This window comes from Gastrolobium bilobum, unplaced genomic scaffold, assembly GCF_033153095.1.
Source record: "Gastrolobium bilobum isolate Gb01-03AN ecotype WA unplaced genomic scaffold, APGP_CSIRO_Gbil_v1 utg9844, whole genome shotgun sequence".
Lineage (NCBI taxonomy): Eukaryota > Viridiplantae > Streptophyta > Magnoliopsida > Fabales > Fabaceae > Gastrolobium > Gastrolobium bilobum.
Window position 1 is genome coordinate 112124 of NW_026897384.1, and position 15660 is coordinate 127783.

Genomic DNA, 15660 nt, shown 5'->3' on the forward strand with positions numbered 1-15660 from the left:
TTGTATTACAGAGAACAAATACGTGTATTGAATGAAAAGATAGTATGCTTCATTTTAAAATATGAACAGAAACATTACAACTTATAGAAGTAAAAAGAAACTACCCACTAACATCATGATCCTAGAAATGTGTTGTGTGAATAAAACTAAAACACAGCATTAAACAAAACTTCCTAACTGACACCTTAAAACTAGGAAAGCAATATTGACTCAAAGACAACGTGGGACATGATCCTAAAGCATTTTCCTAACAATTGTGTACCACATCTGTAATTAGTCGCACCCCAAATGTATGCACAATTATCTACACTAATTACGTAAAATATTTGAAAATAAAATCAATAAGGTAATTTTTTTTAGTTGCAATTATTTGGGATTTTTCCCCTAAAACTTGAGTTATATCATACAAACTGTGTCAACGATCAGTCTAATAATAATTGAGATAGATCACACATGCTTGAACCTGATCCACTGGTATATCTTGTTGGGGTTGGTGTAGTGAGTTGAAGTCTTTGCGGGATGCTTCAACAGTTCAGCATGATGTAGTGTTCGAGGTTGGATCTCTAGGTTGATTGGAGAGACTATGATAGGTATCTGCAAGGCACTCCAATGCTCAAGTTAGTAGATGAGTGATATGACTAAGTCAAGATGAGAAAGATGATCATGCCTGGATTTGAAGCCTATATTTATATAGTAGTTGAACGTCATATTTATACTGGCTTAATATGTGTAGAGATAACTCTTTTAGGTGAAGCCACATTAAAGCCATGAAATTATAATGCATTATACAGTGAAATTCAGTTAAGAAGTATTCCTTAGGGTGTGAATATTTAATTATACTCAGGAACAAATTTTAGAAGCTGAATTTGTTTTAAAAAATTCTCATGCAATTTGCTACAATGAAATATTTTTTGGATTGAATCCTTCAAGAGGAGAATAATTTCACAAACTGCAGATGCCTCGGTAGGGGTTTAACACTAAGAATTAGCACAAATAGTATTAACTACCTCCCTACCATGTGAAACCGCCTCCTTGCAACAGTTCGTGAGATCAGTGGAACAGAAGCTAAATTGAAGAAGTGGATATATATTCTCAGTTTTATATGCATTTGATAAAAGAAATAAAATAAAATAGATAACCTTCTGTCAATCATAAAAAATTACATGACAATTGTAAAGAACCTTGGGATACACCATCCCAAAAGCTAGCTCAAAGGGTGGGAGTGTCCAAGGCCTTATAAACTCCATATTAGTTGCTCTTCAACCAATGTGGGACTATATATCTCAACACGCCCCCTCACACAAGAGCCCATTGGGCTTGAAGAGTGGACAGTGCAACAGGCCTAGCCTACTTGTGCTAAGAAATGACGCAAGAGAAAGTGGGGGGCGGCGATGCTCTGATACCAAGTAACGAATCTTGGGATCCACCACCCCAAAAGCTAGCTCAAAGGGTGGTGTATCCTAAAGTTCTTTATATGGTATCAGAGCTTGAGGTTCGATCCTCACTCCACTTCACTTTAAAGTGGAAGCACAAAAAAGGTAAACCAAAGATTGGGCGTGTGCAATTCCACGCTTCTAGCCCAAAGGGCTCTTGCGTGAGGGGGCGTGTTGAGATATATAGTCTCACGTTGATTGTATGGGCAACTAATGTGGCATTTATAAGACCTTGGGCACTCCCACCCTTTGAGCTAGCTTTTGGAGTGGTGTATTCCAAGGTTCTTTACAACAATGTCTAAGCAATGGCAAATCCTACTATAAAATCATGTAGAAACTGTAAACAGCGGAAAAGGTATGCATATTGGAAGTTAAATTAGTAATGAAACGGAGAACTAGAATTCTTACCTATGCTTGAAATTACAGATTTTTTTTTTATTCTATTTGGATGAGATTAATTGTAAAACATGAATTTTTTTGTCTCTAACTCTAAATTGCTTCGCTTGAGATCCAAAATAGAGACCTTTTAACCCAACAGTTTGCTTCTCGGAACAGTTCACTTTCAGCTTTGCCACCCCTTGGAGTTGGGAAAAATAATTTTAGCTGCAAACAAAAATGTGACATAGCTTATCTAATGACGATTTTAGTCTTAGACTAAAAATTTAAATTTATGAATACTGCTGCTAAAACTAAAAATCAAGTAATTAATGGAAGAAGCCCTTTTAAAGGATAATATATGATACACCTTTAGCATACTCTCTTAACATTATTATAAGAATTTATCAGAAAGTAGAAGTGCACAAAATTTTGTAAGTTCTGCTAAACGTTCAGATATACCACCATAAGTAGATTCTAAGTTCTAATTAGACAAAAGGCATGCTATCAATGATGAAATCAAATTAAAATATTTTTATTTACTTTCATAAAGTAAATTCAATGATTTCCTTTTCTTTCAAAGTACAACTATATTGATTTGTTAGCATCTAGTTGGCTCATTGTTTCCCTGTTGAAGTGCATCATGAAACTACTAGCATTCCAAGGAAAACCCAGTTGAAGTGTATCATAAATTGTACACTAGGATGTGCTTATTAGGAATTGAAGTAGATTGATTAAAGAGGAGGAGCAACAGAGAATTGTGACATCTGGGAGAAAGGAGGAACGAGAATGCCATTGGGCCAATCATTTTACCTAATGGGCTAAGCGCAAGTAAAGAAAGCAAAGAATTGGATGAAGCTTAGAAACACTGACATAAATTCAGGAAGATACACCATTTTAATTCATTTTTCTTTTAAAAAAATTATTTAATAATGCAATTTTAAAATGATGGTTGAGTTGAAATGGTTATTTATATTGTATCAAAATTTTACCGCCACACTTTTCTAATGAAATTAAATCAGCATAGGTATGTACATGATGCATTGTTCATGCTTCGAGTCTAAAAATGGATTTATGGACCTTCACTTAAGAGTTTGATATGTTCGATTGAAATAATTGTTTTACATATAAACATTTTTTTTAGTGAAATATCTGATCTTTTAGCCTCATGCCCCCAACGTTAAAATCCTGATTACGGGCCAAGTATACACTAATACTTATCTCACATCTTTATGTTTTATAATACACTGCAAATTCACATTTATTAGCCTCCGAATGTTGTCGGTAAGATGCGTGTGTGAAGGAGTGAAAAAGTTCTACATTGGTTAAAAATAAATTAAGAGAGTACCATATTAGTGAAACGATCCATACACCTAATGCGTCAAGGTTTTGAATTTGACTGTGGTGTTCTAAGCCCATTTAATATCATTGCTCACTTGGCCCATGCTCGGCGGTCTTTTCCCACCATGAGTTCTCCCTACACAACTCAATAATTGGTATCACATTGAGGGAGGAAAGAATGTGAACTTAGGACTCACACTTAGGGGTGATAAAGTAGCCAGGGGCCTTTGACTCGGCTCGTGAAGGTCTGAGCTTACATGTCTAAAATTGATTGTTGGACCCAGGTTTGGACTTGTATAAAAAGTTCATTTAATAAAAAGGCCTCAGGCTCCAATTCAAAAGTTCAGCCTTAGAGCCTCTCAAGCTTGCCCAGTATATATATATATATATTTTATATTTTTTATACTACTTGTGATAGCACACTCTTTTCTCAATTCATTTCATCCCATTTTATTAATTAAACAGACTTTTTGAATGATTTTATTTTATATTATGCTATTTGGATATACATTAAATTTATGAATATTTATACAATTACTAGTGCTGTTGATTGTAGATTTTGTTTGGGTAAATTTTTGTTGTCTTATTTTTTTAAAACAAGCTAACAGGCTAAACCAGGTTTTTATTTTTTGTAAATGAGCCAGGCCACGGGCTGATATTATATTCGTAACAGGTAACAGGTAACAGGCTAAGGTCAGTCTGACACATTTGAACACAGACTCAGCCCGTTAAGACCAAAGCTCGACTCGGCTCGTTAACACCCCTACTCACACTTGACGGGGAGATATTGACAAATCCAAATATGAATGATTGAGTGAAAAAATTCACATTAGTTAGAATAAATTAAATAAACACTATATAAGTGGAAGGACCCATGCATCTAATATCTAAAAATTTTGAATTTGATTGTGATATTGCGAACCCACTTAATATTAGTAGTCACTTCACCTATAATTAACAATCTCTCCGTGTCATGAACTCCTCTACATGGCCCAACAATGCTAACACCAGTAAATGGCTCTCCAAATTGCAGCATCCTATTAAGGAAAATCCACATTCTAACATGATGGTACCTGAATTTTGAATCCATGTTTGGAAAGGTACCAGAACCCGAACCATACACGAAGTAAACTTGATGAGATCACAGCCTGACACTTCCATGTGCGTATTGAATTATACCCTCTGGTACCAAATCCTCCAGCTTTAATGAATTGTAGGACCACGTGTTCTTATTTAATTGAACATTATCTCATCCATAAATGGCACCCCTTCAAGTTAGGTTCATCCTGTAGTTGGCTTAACACTTTTCACTGTTTCACCATCCAAAAGCTCTTTGGTACTGATTTTTTTTAGGAAGGTATGCTCTTTTAACTATGGCCAAATAGGAACATTTCTTCTAATTTTTAGAATGTATGCCCTTTTAACTATGGCCAAATAGGAACATTTATCTCATCCATAAGCTGGATAGTAAAATTAATGTTATTTTGCAGAGTAAACGATGTTTTAGCAATGCAATAATAGCTGGACTGTATACTTAAGATTGATTTTTTATTTTATTTTTTAGTAGATATTTAAGATTTAGTAATGGTACTTATGCATATTTTTTTATCATTTGATTATAGGAAATTTTATATTTATAAATTTTTATAAACTTAATTATGTATTCCAAAAAATAGAATCGGCTAGGAATGTATCATCATGAAAGGATATTGTAATAACCAATTAGGGTTATTATTAATGTTACAACTAATTAATTTCACCGTTAGATTGATTATGTCAATCTAACGGTTAATTTTTATCTTTCTATGATTATGATTCTTCATATTTAATACTTTATATTTATTTTCATCTTTGTATGGTTATGATTTCTCATATTTAATGCTTTCATGTTAAATATGGAAAATCATAACCATACAAAGATGGAAATAAATATAACTGTTGGATCAACATAATCGATCTGACGGTGAAATTGATTGATAATAACATTGGTAATAACCTATGAAGCATCGACACTTCAAAAATCATGACGTGTCGTGTCCGACACTCACTGACATTCCGACACTCCAATACTCGTTGCAAAGACTCAAAAAATGTTCAAAGGTTACGTTGTGTTGCATTTTGAGTTCCAACTACTAGATTTGTTAGATTACTATTACGATTTTATTGAATTTAATATAAACATTTGAGATATTTATGTTTCTTTATAAAATTGATAGGTATTATAAGTTTAGCTTTATTTTTTATTAAATTATTGAATACTAAATATAATATACACTACATAAATTAAAAATATTATATAATACCAAAACGTGTACTAACGTGTCGAAATTTAACATTTTTTAGAATTAACGTGTCGGAGTGTCGTGTCGGTATCGGTGCAACATAGGTAATAACTCTAATTAATTGTTATAATATTCTACCCTCGCCAGAAATACATAATATAATTTATAAATAAAACAATTATTGTTAATCTTACAAATACATACGTGAGGAATCGTATTCAATACGGATCTGATGAATGATGTAGCATCATAGAAGAAATAGTTGCAAAGGGTACTTAGATAACTGTTCATAATGTGGGGATCCGACGATCAACGATATTTATGAAAGAGATAGCCGTAGAGGGTTGCAGGTTAAATGGAACAATTATAAAATGCCATCTTTTTTTCATACTATTCCTCTTTTAAAAATCTTGTTAAGAAATGGTTTGACATTTTTCTAATTATTATGAACGTTTATCAAAACTAAAAATTAAAACAATAAACCATACATCCCCTAAACTAGGCTTTTTGACCCTTATAACCCTTTATTATTAACTAATTACCGATTTGACCTTGATTATAAACTATTTCAAAAATTTAACCCCCTCAAAAAACATAACACAAATCTGCCCCTGTTTGACCGTTGACCACCAAGCCTACCCGGGTACACCCCTCTGTACCCGGGTATTTTTTGAAAATTTTTGTCTACCCGGGTAAGGAGGAGTGTACCCGGGTATTGTTCTTCGTACCTGAGAAATTGCTTGAATTATTTACCCGGGTAGGGAGGGGTATACCCGGGTAAATCTTCGACCACCCATTTGGTACTTGCTATAACTGGGGCAACTTGTAGCTGATGGATATAAGAACAGATATGATTTATTTGATTTTACCACAAGTTAATTATATTTGCGGATGTGTAATTAATTGTTTCATGGTAATTTTTTTTTCTCTCTTTTTTACAGCTAATGAGATAGATCAGTATTATCAAGTTAAGCACGCCTAACCAATTTGAAGAGCTTTTAGCTTTGAGAATGGATTTGGAATTTCCATACATCAACACTTTACTGCTCATCAAAGCGGTCCCTGTTCGTATCGATTATGATGGGGTCTACTTTTATAGTGTTAACTGAGAATTCCCTTTCTAAAATAATCATTGAAAAATATTTGTGTGCTTTACAGACCCAAAAAAGTTGCAGAGGCGGAGCATGTGATAGTGGGTGCCTCCATATTCAAAGCTTGGAGAAGAAGAGTGCATGGGAGATCCAAAGAGTAATCATACCCGGGTGGTCGAAGATTTACCCGGGTACACTCCTCTCTACCCGGGTAAATAATTCAAGCAATTTCTCAGGTGCGAAGAACAATACCCGGGTACACGCCTCCCTACCCGGGTAGACAAAAATTTTCAAAAAATACCCGAGTACAGAGGGGTGTACCCGGGTAGGCTTGGTGGTCAACGGTCAAACAGGGACAGATTGGTGTTATGTTTTTTGAGAGGGTTAAATTTTTGAAATAGTTTATAATCAAGGTCAAATCGATAATTAATTAATAATAAAGGGTTATAAGAGTAAAAAAGCCCCTAAACTACTTAAGTTGATCTTCTCCTTCCATTAGTGTGTCATTTGGTTGCAAAAATGATTACATTTGTTCTTCCAAAAATAGAAGTTTAATTAGGGACTAATAGAGAGTGTAATAATCCTTTCCACATGAATTCCATTATTCTCCTCTTTTCGTTTCTCTGATAAAGTTAAGCACATTTTATATTCTAATACAAACCTATTCTTTGACAACTCCGCTGACGTGTCACTTCCACATTCAATTTCAGCTTTGCATTCACACTACACAATTTTAAAAAGTTTCATTCTTTGGTAATTCAGGAAATAAAAAAATTATAAAAGAAATTATAATCTGGACTCAAAATCGATGGACACGATTTGCTCTCTCAAATCAATGGTGCAGATTTGTTATCATTTTTATTGGCACACAACTCATCTTATTTTCAAATTTTAAATTTGGAGTTCAAAATTTAAATATGAAAAACTAACAACTCAATTAATGTTCACCTACTTTTTCCATTGGAATTGGAATTGGAATTGTTAAACATTTAACAAAATATTCAAGGCTTCTCATTGTTCTATGAATTGCAAAAACACATCCTTTTTCTTCCTCCTGTTCTTCGTTGTTCTCTTTTCGTGCAGATTTAATCAATTTTTTCTCATTTTTTGTTGTTCTTTTTGCATCTTATAGTGTTCCTTTGCGTTTTGCAGATTAAATCGAGTTTGAGTGGATATGCTTAGAAGCATTAGAATCTCTGATTTCTTTGAAGATATTCTTCACGCCATTTTTTTGAGTGTATATGGTTATCTCCTCTTTCTTCCATTTTTTATTATTATTTTTCAATAATTTCTTCACGCTATTTCCACTTCCTTTTTAAGCTTCAATTAAAGTTGTAATGTGCAATTGCTTTTTCTCTGTTTTTTTTGTGGATTTGCAGACCGAGAACAAAATATGGATTCAGATCCTATTGCTACTTTCCAGGTTCATGAATATTTAAGACGGAAGGTGACTAATTTTTTAGAAGTTTGGATGAATACGAATGCATCTGAAGCATTTATGGTACCATGTAATGAAATGTCCAAGTTTTTTTTTTAAACCTTTGTCAGCTCTGTGATTTATATGAAAATGATTCCATCTTCGATAAATTTGAGTGCTGTCTTTATATATGTTTAACTGCTGAACTCTTTATACCATAATTACGAACCTTAGATGCATGTTTTAATCTGGAAAATTGTATTCCTTTCTATTAATTTTTGGAATGGTAAATTGATCTTTTTCCAATGTTATCTCATTGCTAGAGAGCATGAAATAAACCTGTGTTGGACCATGTGGGGCTACGAAACCAAATAAATGGTTTATTTCCTAATTTTTTGGTATTACCATTTTTTAATTGGAAGGTGATTATTCTTAAGTGATCCATTTTTACTTTCCCTTGCATATCTTATGGTTTCCTTTTATACATGTATTGTTTTCAGAGGTGGTGGTTTTTGCAAATTGTGTAGCCTGTCTCCACAACTTCAGGAATTCCTTGGAGCACCAGAAATGGCTAGGACTGAGGTATACTTTCTTTCTTTTTTCTTAATTTTTTGGTAAAAATAAATGGTAGTAAAGGTAGGTTACCCCATTGCTATCAGTCAAGAATACATAGAATTTCTATAAGAGTGAGTATATAATGTAATTCTATTTCTAGCCTTATAGCATCTATTTATAATGTTGGCCTTAGATTGTTACGCAATTATGGGCCTATATTAGGGAGAAAAATTTGCAAGACACAAACAATAGGCGAAATATCATTTGCGATGAACCTTTGCGTGCCCTTTTTGGTGTCCATTCAATCAACATGTTATTTGTCTACCTGGTATCACAACCCCTTCCTTGCCAATTATAAATAAGGAACCTTGACATAATGGTAAAAATGTTTTATCAGTCATGAAGTCGAGTACCTACTACTGAACAATGTATCAGTCACAAAGTCAAAAGAATCAAGTGCTCACACTTGAGTATTGGCCCCTGCCACCAGCCCCATTTTTTTGCAGTTGCTGTCAAGTTTTTAGAGAAATTGTTCACACTAATGGTTGGTTATACCTTTTAACACTGCCACCAAAAAATTAATCGTTTGATACCCACCATTCTATTTTTTTTGTTTTCCTTTCTCTTATTGATTTATATTTGGTTGCTATGTATAGGTATTAAGTTTGAAAAGCTCGAGATACACGGAAGGCTCGAATTGGTTAGCCATGTAATTCACCAAAAGAATATCAGCAGGAGTTCTACAAGCAACCCCTTAATATGAAATGATTGAGTATGTTCTACTCTTGGTACTACTTTTGTCTTTTGTGGTAATTTCGTTGAAGAGAGGTGCTTTTATTTGCTTGTCATTTGATGATGTCTTCAACTTCTTGAGTATTAACTTGAGAGCCCTCATGTCAAAAAACAAAGTTTTATTTTATTTTTAGTGTAATAATAATAAACATTTTTACATCTGAATTTTTACATCGGTAAGCAATACGTTTTAGATGAGTATATAGAAATTTAAATATCTTTATGTATACATTTATTAGCATGTAAATACAAATTTGTGATATTCTAAAGACTAACGACACTAATCCTTGCAAAAAAAAAAATTATTTATATAAAATGCTGACAATTAGAGATGGAAATTGGGCTCGGCCCGGAGGGCCGACCCGTCAATATATTTTTATAATTCAATTGAAATTTTATCCTTCTACTTTTATAATTAAATTACTAAATCTGATTTCAATTTTTGTAAATACAAATTTGTGAAATTCCAAAGACTAACGACACTAATTCTTGCAAAAAAATAATTATTGATTATTATTTTATAAATCTGATTGTAGTAAATGAAAGTTCATCTATGAGATAAAATATAAAAACCTAGACGCAACTATAAAAATCTTTTGTTGTGGATAAATATAAAAACCTTTTACATGCTGATAGTTAGAGGTGGCAAACTGGACTCGATCCGGAACCGACCCACAAACACATTTTTATAATTAAATTAAACTTTCATCATTCTTCTTTTATAATTAAATTCCTAAATCTGATTCTAAATTTTGTAAATACAAATTTGTGAAATTCCAAATACTAACGACACAAATCCTTGCAAATAATAATTATTTATTATTATTTTTTAAATGTAATTGCAATAAATGAAAGTCTATCTCAAAGATTAGTGTAGTTGCTTTGATTCTGTTCATATGCATTTATTGCTATGTAAGCAAAAAATATGACTTATACATGCTTATTTGATTAAGTTGCATTCAAATCCCGTTCAGACAACATTTTTTTTGTTCCTTAAAAACATTTAATCCAATCTTTTTTTTTTTTTATGATACTATGACTTTTGGGTGTTAACATATTAGTGTTAATTATTTAATTAGTTTTTGCCTTCTGTATCGTAGGCACAAGGAACAAAAATCACACAAGAAATGACATATTTAGTAAGTGTTGAACTCATCCCTCCAATGATTGCTAAGAAATGACACTGAATGAATAGCGTTTTCATATTATAGGTAAAAGCTGATATTTTAAATCCATATTTGCTTAGTGTTATTGTTACTTTGATTTTGTTGACGAATGTTATAGTTAGCAATGATTTGTATGCATTTTTCTTTTTATATTCCTTTCTCATGTTAACATGGTGTATTATAACGTATTATGGTGTATTATGATGTAGTTGTATGTAAAATTAATTATCCCTCTGAATAACAGATTTTTGTTTGTGGTTGATATTTGCGAAGTTCTGTGTCAATGCTGTAATTTTTTTCACCTGGAATATAAAACAAAATAACAACACAGTTTTTTTGTAAATATAAGATTTGCAGTGCGATTAACCAACCACGGCGGGCGATAAAAATTTTGATCTTTTTTTTCCGTGCATCACATGGGTAATATACTAGTTTATAAAAACATCACAGTGAATCCAAGTTAGCTTAGCTACTCTGTTTAAGTTTTTGTGAGAATGTTTATCTTAATTTCAAGCTAATTGGATGCATACTCTTTCCTGAGCTTATATTTCCGTAGAACTTTGCTACATGCCTCCCTGTAACATACGGATCATATTAACTGTCACATGTATATACATTTGTAGTACAAGTTATTTATTTAGATTTAGACACCATTGTCAGCTTTCTAGCTAGACTTGGCTGCAAATTAATGCAATGCGTTTACTGCTTCATGAAAATCGATGTACATTATGATATCATATGCCACATCTCCATCAGTATTCAGTGCTATATTTTACTTAACTATCATACATGGTAGAAAAGAGCTAATCATGTAGATTATAGAACCACAAAGATGTACTATATTTCAAGACTGACCCAATAACAGAAACTATAAATTTGTATTTCTCAGAATAACAATATACATAAACTGTTATTTATATGGGCATAAAACACATTGAGTTTTTATTACTATGATAATTCCAAGCATTTTGGAAACACTTGACAACCAAAAGAGAAATTTTAAGGGATTTACTTTGTCCCTCTTCATTTCAAGCCTTCTTTATAGATGGAACAGTTCCATCTGTTCCTGCAAGCATAGCATACTTGTCCTTCCTTGTTAAACTGGTGCACTCAAACCCCAAAGTCCCAGCAAGAACCCTTTGAATGTAATTTGCAACTTCAATTGCAGATTTCCCACCCTTGCAGGTAAGCTCTGAGGGTAACTGGTTCAAGAAAGTGATCTCATATGTGGGCATGGGATTCATGAACACAAAATAAGGGTCTAACAGTTTATAGCCACGACTTGATGTTCCATAAAACACACTTTGTTTTGTGTTGATAGCAACTGGGACAATCCTATCTGTTAGTTCAGCAAAAAGTGCACTGAACCTCAAAAGAAATGGTTCTCTACAAGTGGTACCTTCAGGGCAAATCACCAAGTCACCTTCTTCAAGCAATTTCTTGATGTTGGCAGCATCTCTCTCTCTTTCCCTTGTGAGTGCCACAGCTTTGATTGGTGAAATTAGTTCAGAGAATTTGCTTATACTGTATGTGACACAGCTAATTTTTCTTCCAAGTGCAACTGCTGTAACCACTGGGTCTAAAACAGTACGGTGGTTACAAACAAATAGGACTCCACTTTGACCTTTCTTTGGTGCTGGTGGAGGGGTACCCTTCCTAATGACTCTTATTCCTAGCAGCTGATAGTTGTACCAAGCAATTCTTTCAGGTAAAGGGATGTTGAGATAGACCCTTAAGATAGAGAGTATAATACCAATTGGCATCCATAGGAAGGTCAAGAGTGCAACTAAAGGGGTTGGCCTTTGAACTAATCGACCCTCATGAAATATAATTGGGCTTAGAAGCTTGTTTCTTGGTAATGGCTCACACTTTGTCCTTGGTACCATATATCCTTCCTGCAAGGGAAAATAAAGTCAATAATTAGCTTGATTGGACACATGAAAAGCAAGCATATAGTGACAATTTCATTGAATTTTGGCTTCTCTGTCACAACCACTAAACTTGTTAGTCCCCATAAAGCCTTATTGGAAGGTGGGTCATAATATTGTCCCGTGGAAAAATCATCAATAAATCGATCTGGATAATAATATTTTTATGATATTTATTTGAAAAATATGTTTCTCATTTTGTATAAAAATAATTTTATCTCATATAAAAAATGTGTCTGAGGACTGAGATTCACTAAAAGCAAGAGAGAAAAAGAAGAAAAGTGGATTCCATTTATTTTTTGTGTGCATAAAACAATTTAAGAGACATATCTCCCTGTTTATTTACTTACAAAAAATCCTTGAATCTGATGATATAACAAAGGAAAAAGTGTGTATCATTTTAAAAGATATAAAATTGTGTCATTTTAAGTGAGAGAAAGAGATAAATCATGGGAGAGAGAGAATAGACAAAAAAAAAATAAAGGTATGAGTCACATCTCTTTGTGAGAGAAATGATACAAGTTATGTCAATTAAAAGAATAAACATTTTTTCCTCTAACAAATAAGGGAAAAATATTTCTGCAGTTACTGTCGATAAATTATCTGCACTCGTTCCTAAAACGACGTTGTTTTGGTATTGAAATATTAAAAAGTTATAAATATAAAGATTATTATAACTTTGAAATAAATTAAAATTACAAAAATACAATGATTTTCGCCTCAAAATAACATCGTATTAGACTTATTGTAAATATCTTATTTACAGTAACGGCAGAAAAAGCGAACCCAATAAATAATCAGTAAGGGCAAACAAATTTTTCCAGGGTAAGGCAACAGGGGATGTCATAAGGATTGTGCTTTCTCATTGATGATAAGAAACTATGCAGGGAGATGTGAATTACACTTGTCATATATTTTAGATGAGGTACAAACAATAAGGCTTGGATTGAGTGCTAAAAATTGGTTGGGCATGAGGAACTCATGGAAAGTGTCAAAAGTCCTCAATCTAAATTGAATTTGTTTTATAATTGGAGTAATAAACCAAGTAGAGATCTTTCAATTATTAGTGGTATACAGAACAAAGTAGCTAAGGATCATGACTTACGAGGAGAGAAAACTGAAAAGCATAAGCATAGCCAGCTCGAAACACAAGCTGTTATAAGGTGTATCCATTAATGGACATTGCGGGACCCAATAAAAAGTTGAGGGTAGTAATTATCGAAAAAGACAGGAGGAGTTTTGTTATGCCACGAGAGAAAATATAAATACCCAAAAGCAGACATAGGTTTAGGAAGATAGGCTCATTATACATATACAGATGAAAAAAATTATGTGTGGCGGTTATTAATGCTCTCACCAAACATGAAATAAATCGGGGACAATCTAATTACTAATCATAATGTCTTAATTGTACGTGGTAGCTCTATCGAGCTAAAAAAAACAGCTCACAAAGCTCCATTACTTGCTTCGTCACATCCAAAATATATGGGACGTTGAAAAAGAATGAATGAAAACAACATTATGTCCAACATGATAAAAAAAAAAAAAAAAAAAACTACTGCTATAAACTTCCCTATGCGCAGACTTATTATGTGGATCTATAGGAGCTGGTGTTTTAAAATTCTCACTGTGCACATTGTCAAGAACAAAGATGTAATTCATGAATTAAACCTTGGAGTTGTATTGTCTGAAATTTAAACAAATAAGTTACATTTTCAATATTGATTGTTATTCTATTTATATCTATCTGATCTAATTTTTTATTTGTGTAATTAAGCCATCAGATACAAGTTAGTTAATGCCTAAAAATAAATGTAAGACTTCTTATTCTTCTCTCAATATAAAAATAACTCTCACACACACACACATATATATATATATATATTGGATCAAGATTATTTCAATATAAGTTATACTTACAATTTTGATATTTAATCCTATTTATATATAACAGTTCTAATTTATTAAATATTTAAAGTATTAGACATAAATAAATCAATGACCAAAAGTTGTTGGAAGAATTTTTATCCTTAGACGGCTATAAAAATAACGTGCACCATATATATATATATATATATATATTAATTATACCTTGCAAATTGACATGAATTGGTGGTCAGAAACACTATCTCCCAGTCCCAAATCTGGTAAATGAGGGCCAAATTCCTTCGCAAGAGCTGTTTTCTTGTGCTCACCAACAAGTACACCAGGTTCCTTAACAAACCCTGTTATCCTTCCTGATTTAGTTGTCTCTAGTTCTGTCCCAAGCACCTTATCAGCTCCCAAAAAGGTCTTAACAAAAGGCTCCACCATCAACCTTGGGCTAGCGGTGACAATGTATCGTTTACCAAAGGAATTGAACACTCTCCATGTCTCTGGATGAACGTCCTCTGCATAGAACCTTGGCAACACTGACCTTGACACAAGCTCAATATCTCTGACCTTTAGACCCGCGAAGGTAATGAAGATCAATGTTTTAATGGCTACGGTTTCGGAGATAAATAGGTACGTGAAGTATACAAAGGGGACAGAGGCTAGAAGGACTAGTGCTCTTAAGATGCCACCACCTTCAAGAGCAATGAGCATGTAATAAGGGAAAGCACTTCGAGATACGAGAAGGGTTCCATCTAAATCTGAAGCCACGGTTTGGTTTGATCTTTCTTTTGTGCTACATTTGGAGATTGGTTCGAAACAACGAAAGACTCCCATGACCATGAAAAATAGAATGGAAAAAAAGGAAGAGAAATAGAGAGAGAGAGAGATGCTAGGATGGTGTTGTGGTGAAGAATGGTTTGGATGAGCTAGCTAAAGATATTAGATAGCTCAGAAATGTTATGAAGAGAGAGAGAGGGTGAAGTGGGGGTTTATAAAGGAGGAGGGTGAGGATGATGTTGGTGAACAATTTTGAGGAAGAAATATAATTAATATAAAAAAAGAAGAGAGAGAAATAGAGGTGACTTTAGAAGAGTGAGTTACATGAAAAAGAGAGTTAAAGAAAAAAATGGGGTAAGAGTAAGAGTGTGTATGTGTGTGTTGTTTTTCGTGTATGTTTTGGCGTGCATGGTAGGGCAGTTGGGGTCTTTGAGTAGTTGGAAGTCGATAGCAATAGCTACGTTTCATTCAATTAGAGCCTACTTTTTAGTTTATTGACGCCGGCTTTTACCGCCTCATAAAAACCAAGCCTCGACTTGTGTCTTTAAAGTGTTTTATTTGGCTAAGAAAACATATCAGTATTGGCTTAATTGTACCTTGACATTTTAATGTTGGGATTTACTATATT

General features: G+C 33.3%; 1 protein-coding gene across 1 annotated transcript; it reads right to left on the reverse strand.

Annotated features, from left to right (window-relative positions):
- Positions 1-11364: 11364 nt before the first annotated feature.
- On the reverse strand, positions 11365-15192 carry LOC133306506 (glycerol-3-phosphate 2-O-acyltransferase 6). The gene is made up of 2 exons (XM_061506833.1): positions 14472-15192; positions 11365-12347 (listed from the first exon to the last, which is right to left on the reverse strand). The coding sequence occupies exons 1-2, from the start codon at positions 15093-15095 to the stop codon at positions 11481-11483; spliced, it is 1491 nt and encodes a 496-aa protein (XP_061362817.1). The 5' UTR covers positions 15096-15192; the 3' UTR covers positions 11365-11480.
- Positions 15193-15660: the final 468 nt, after the last annotated feature.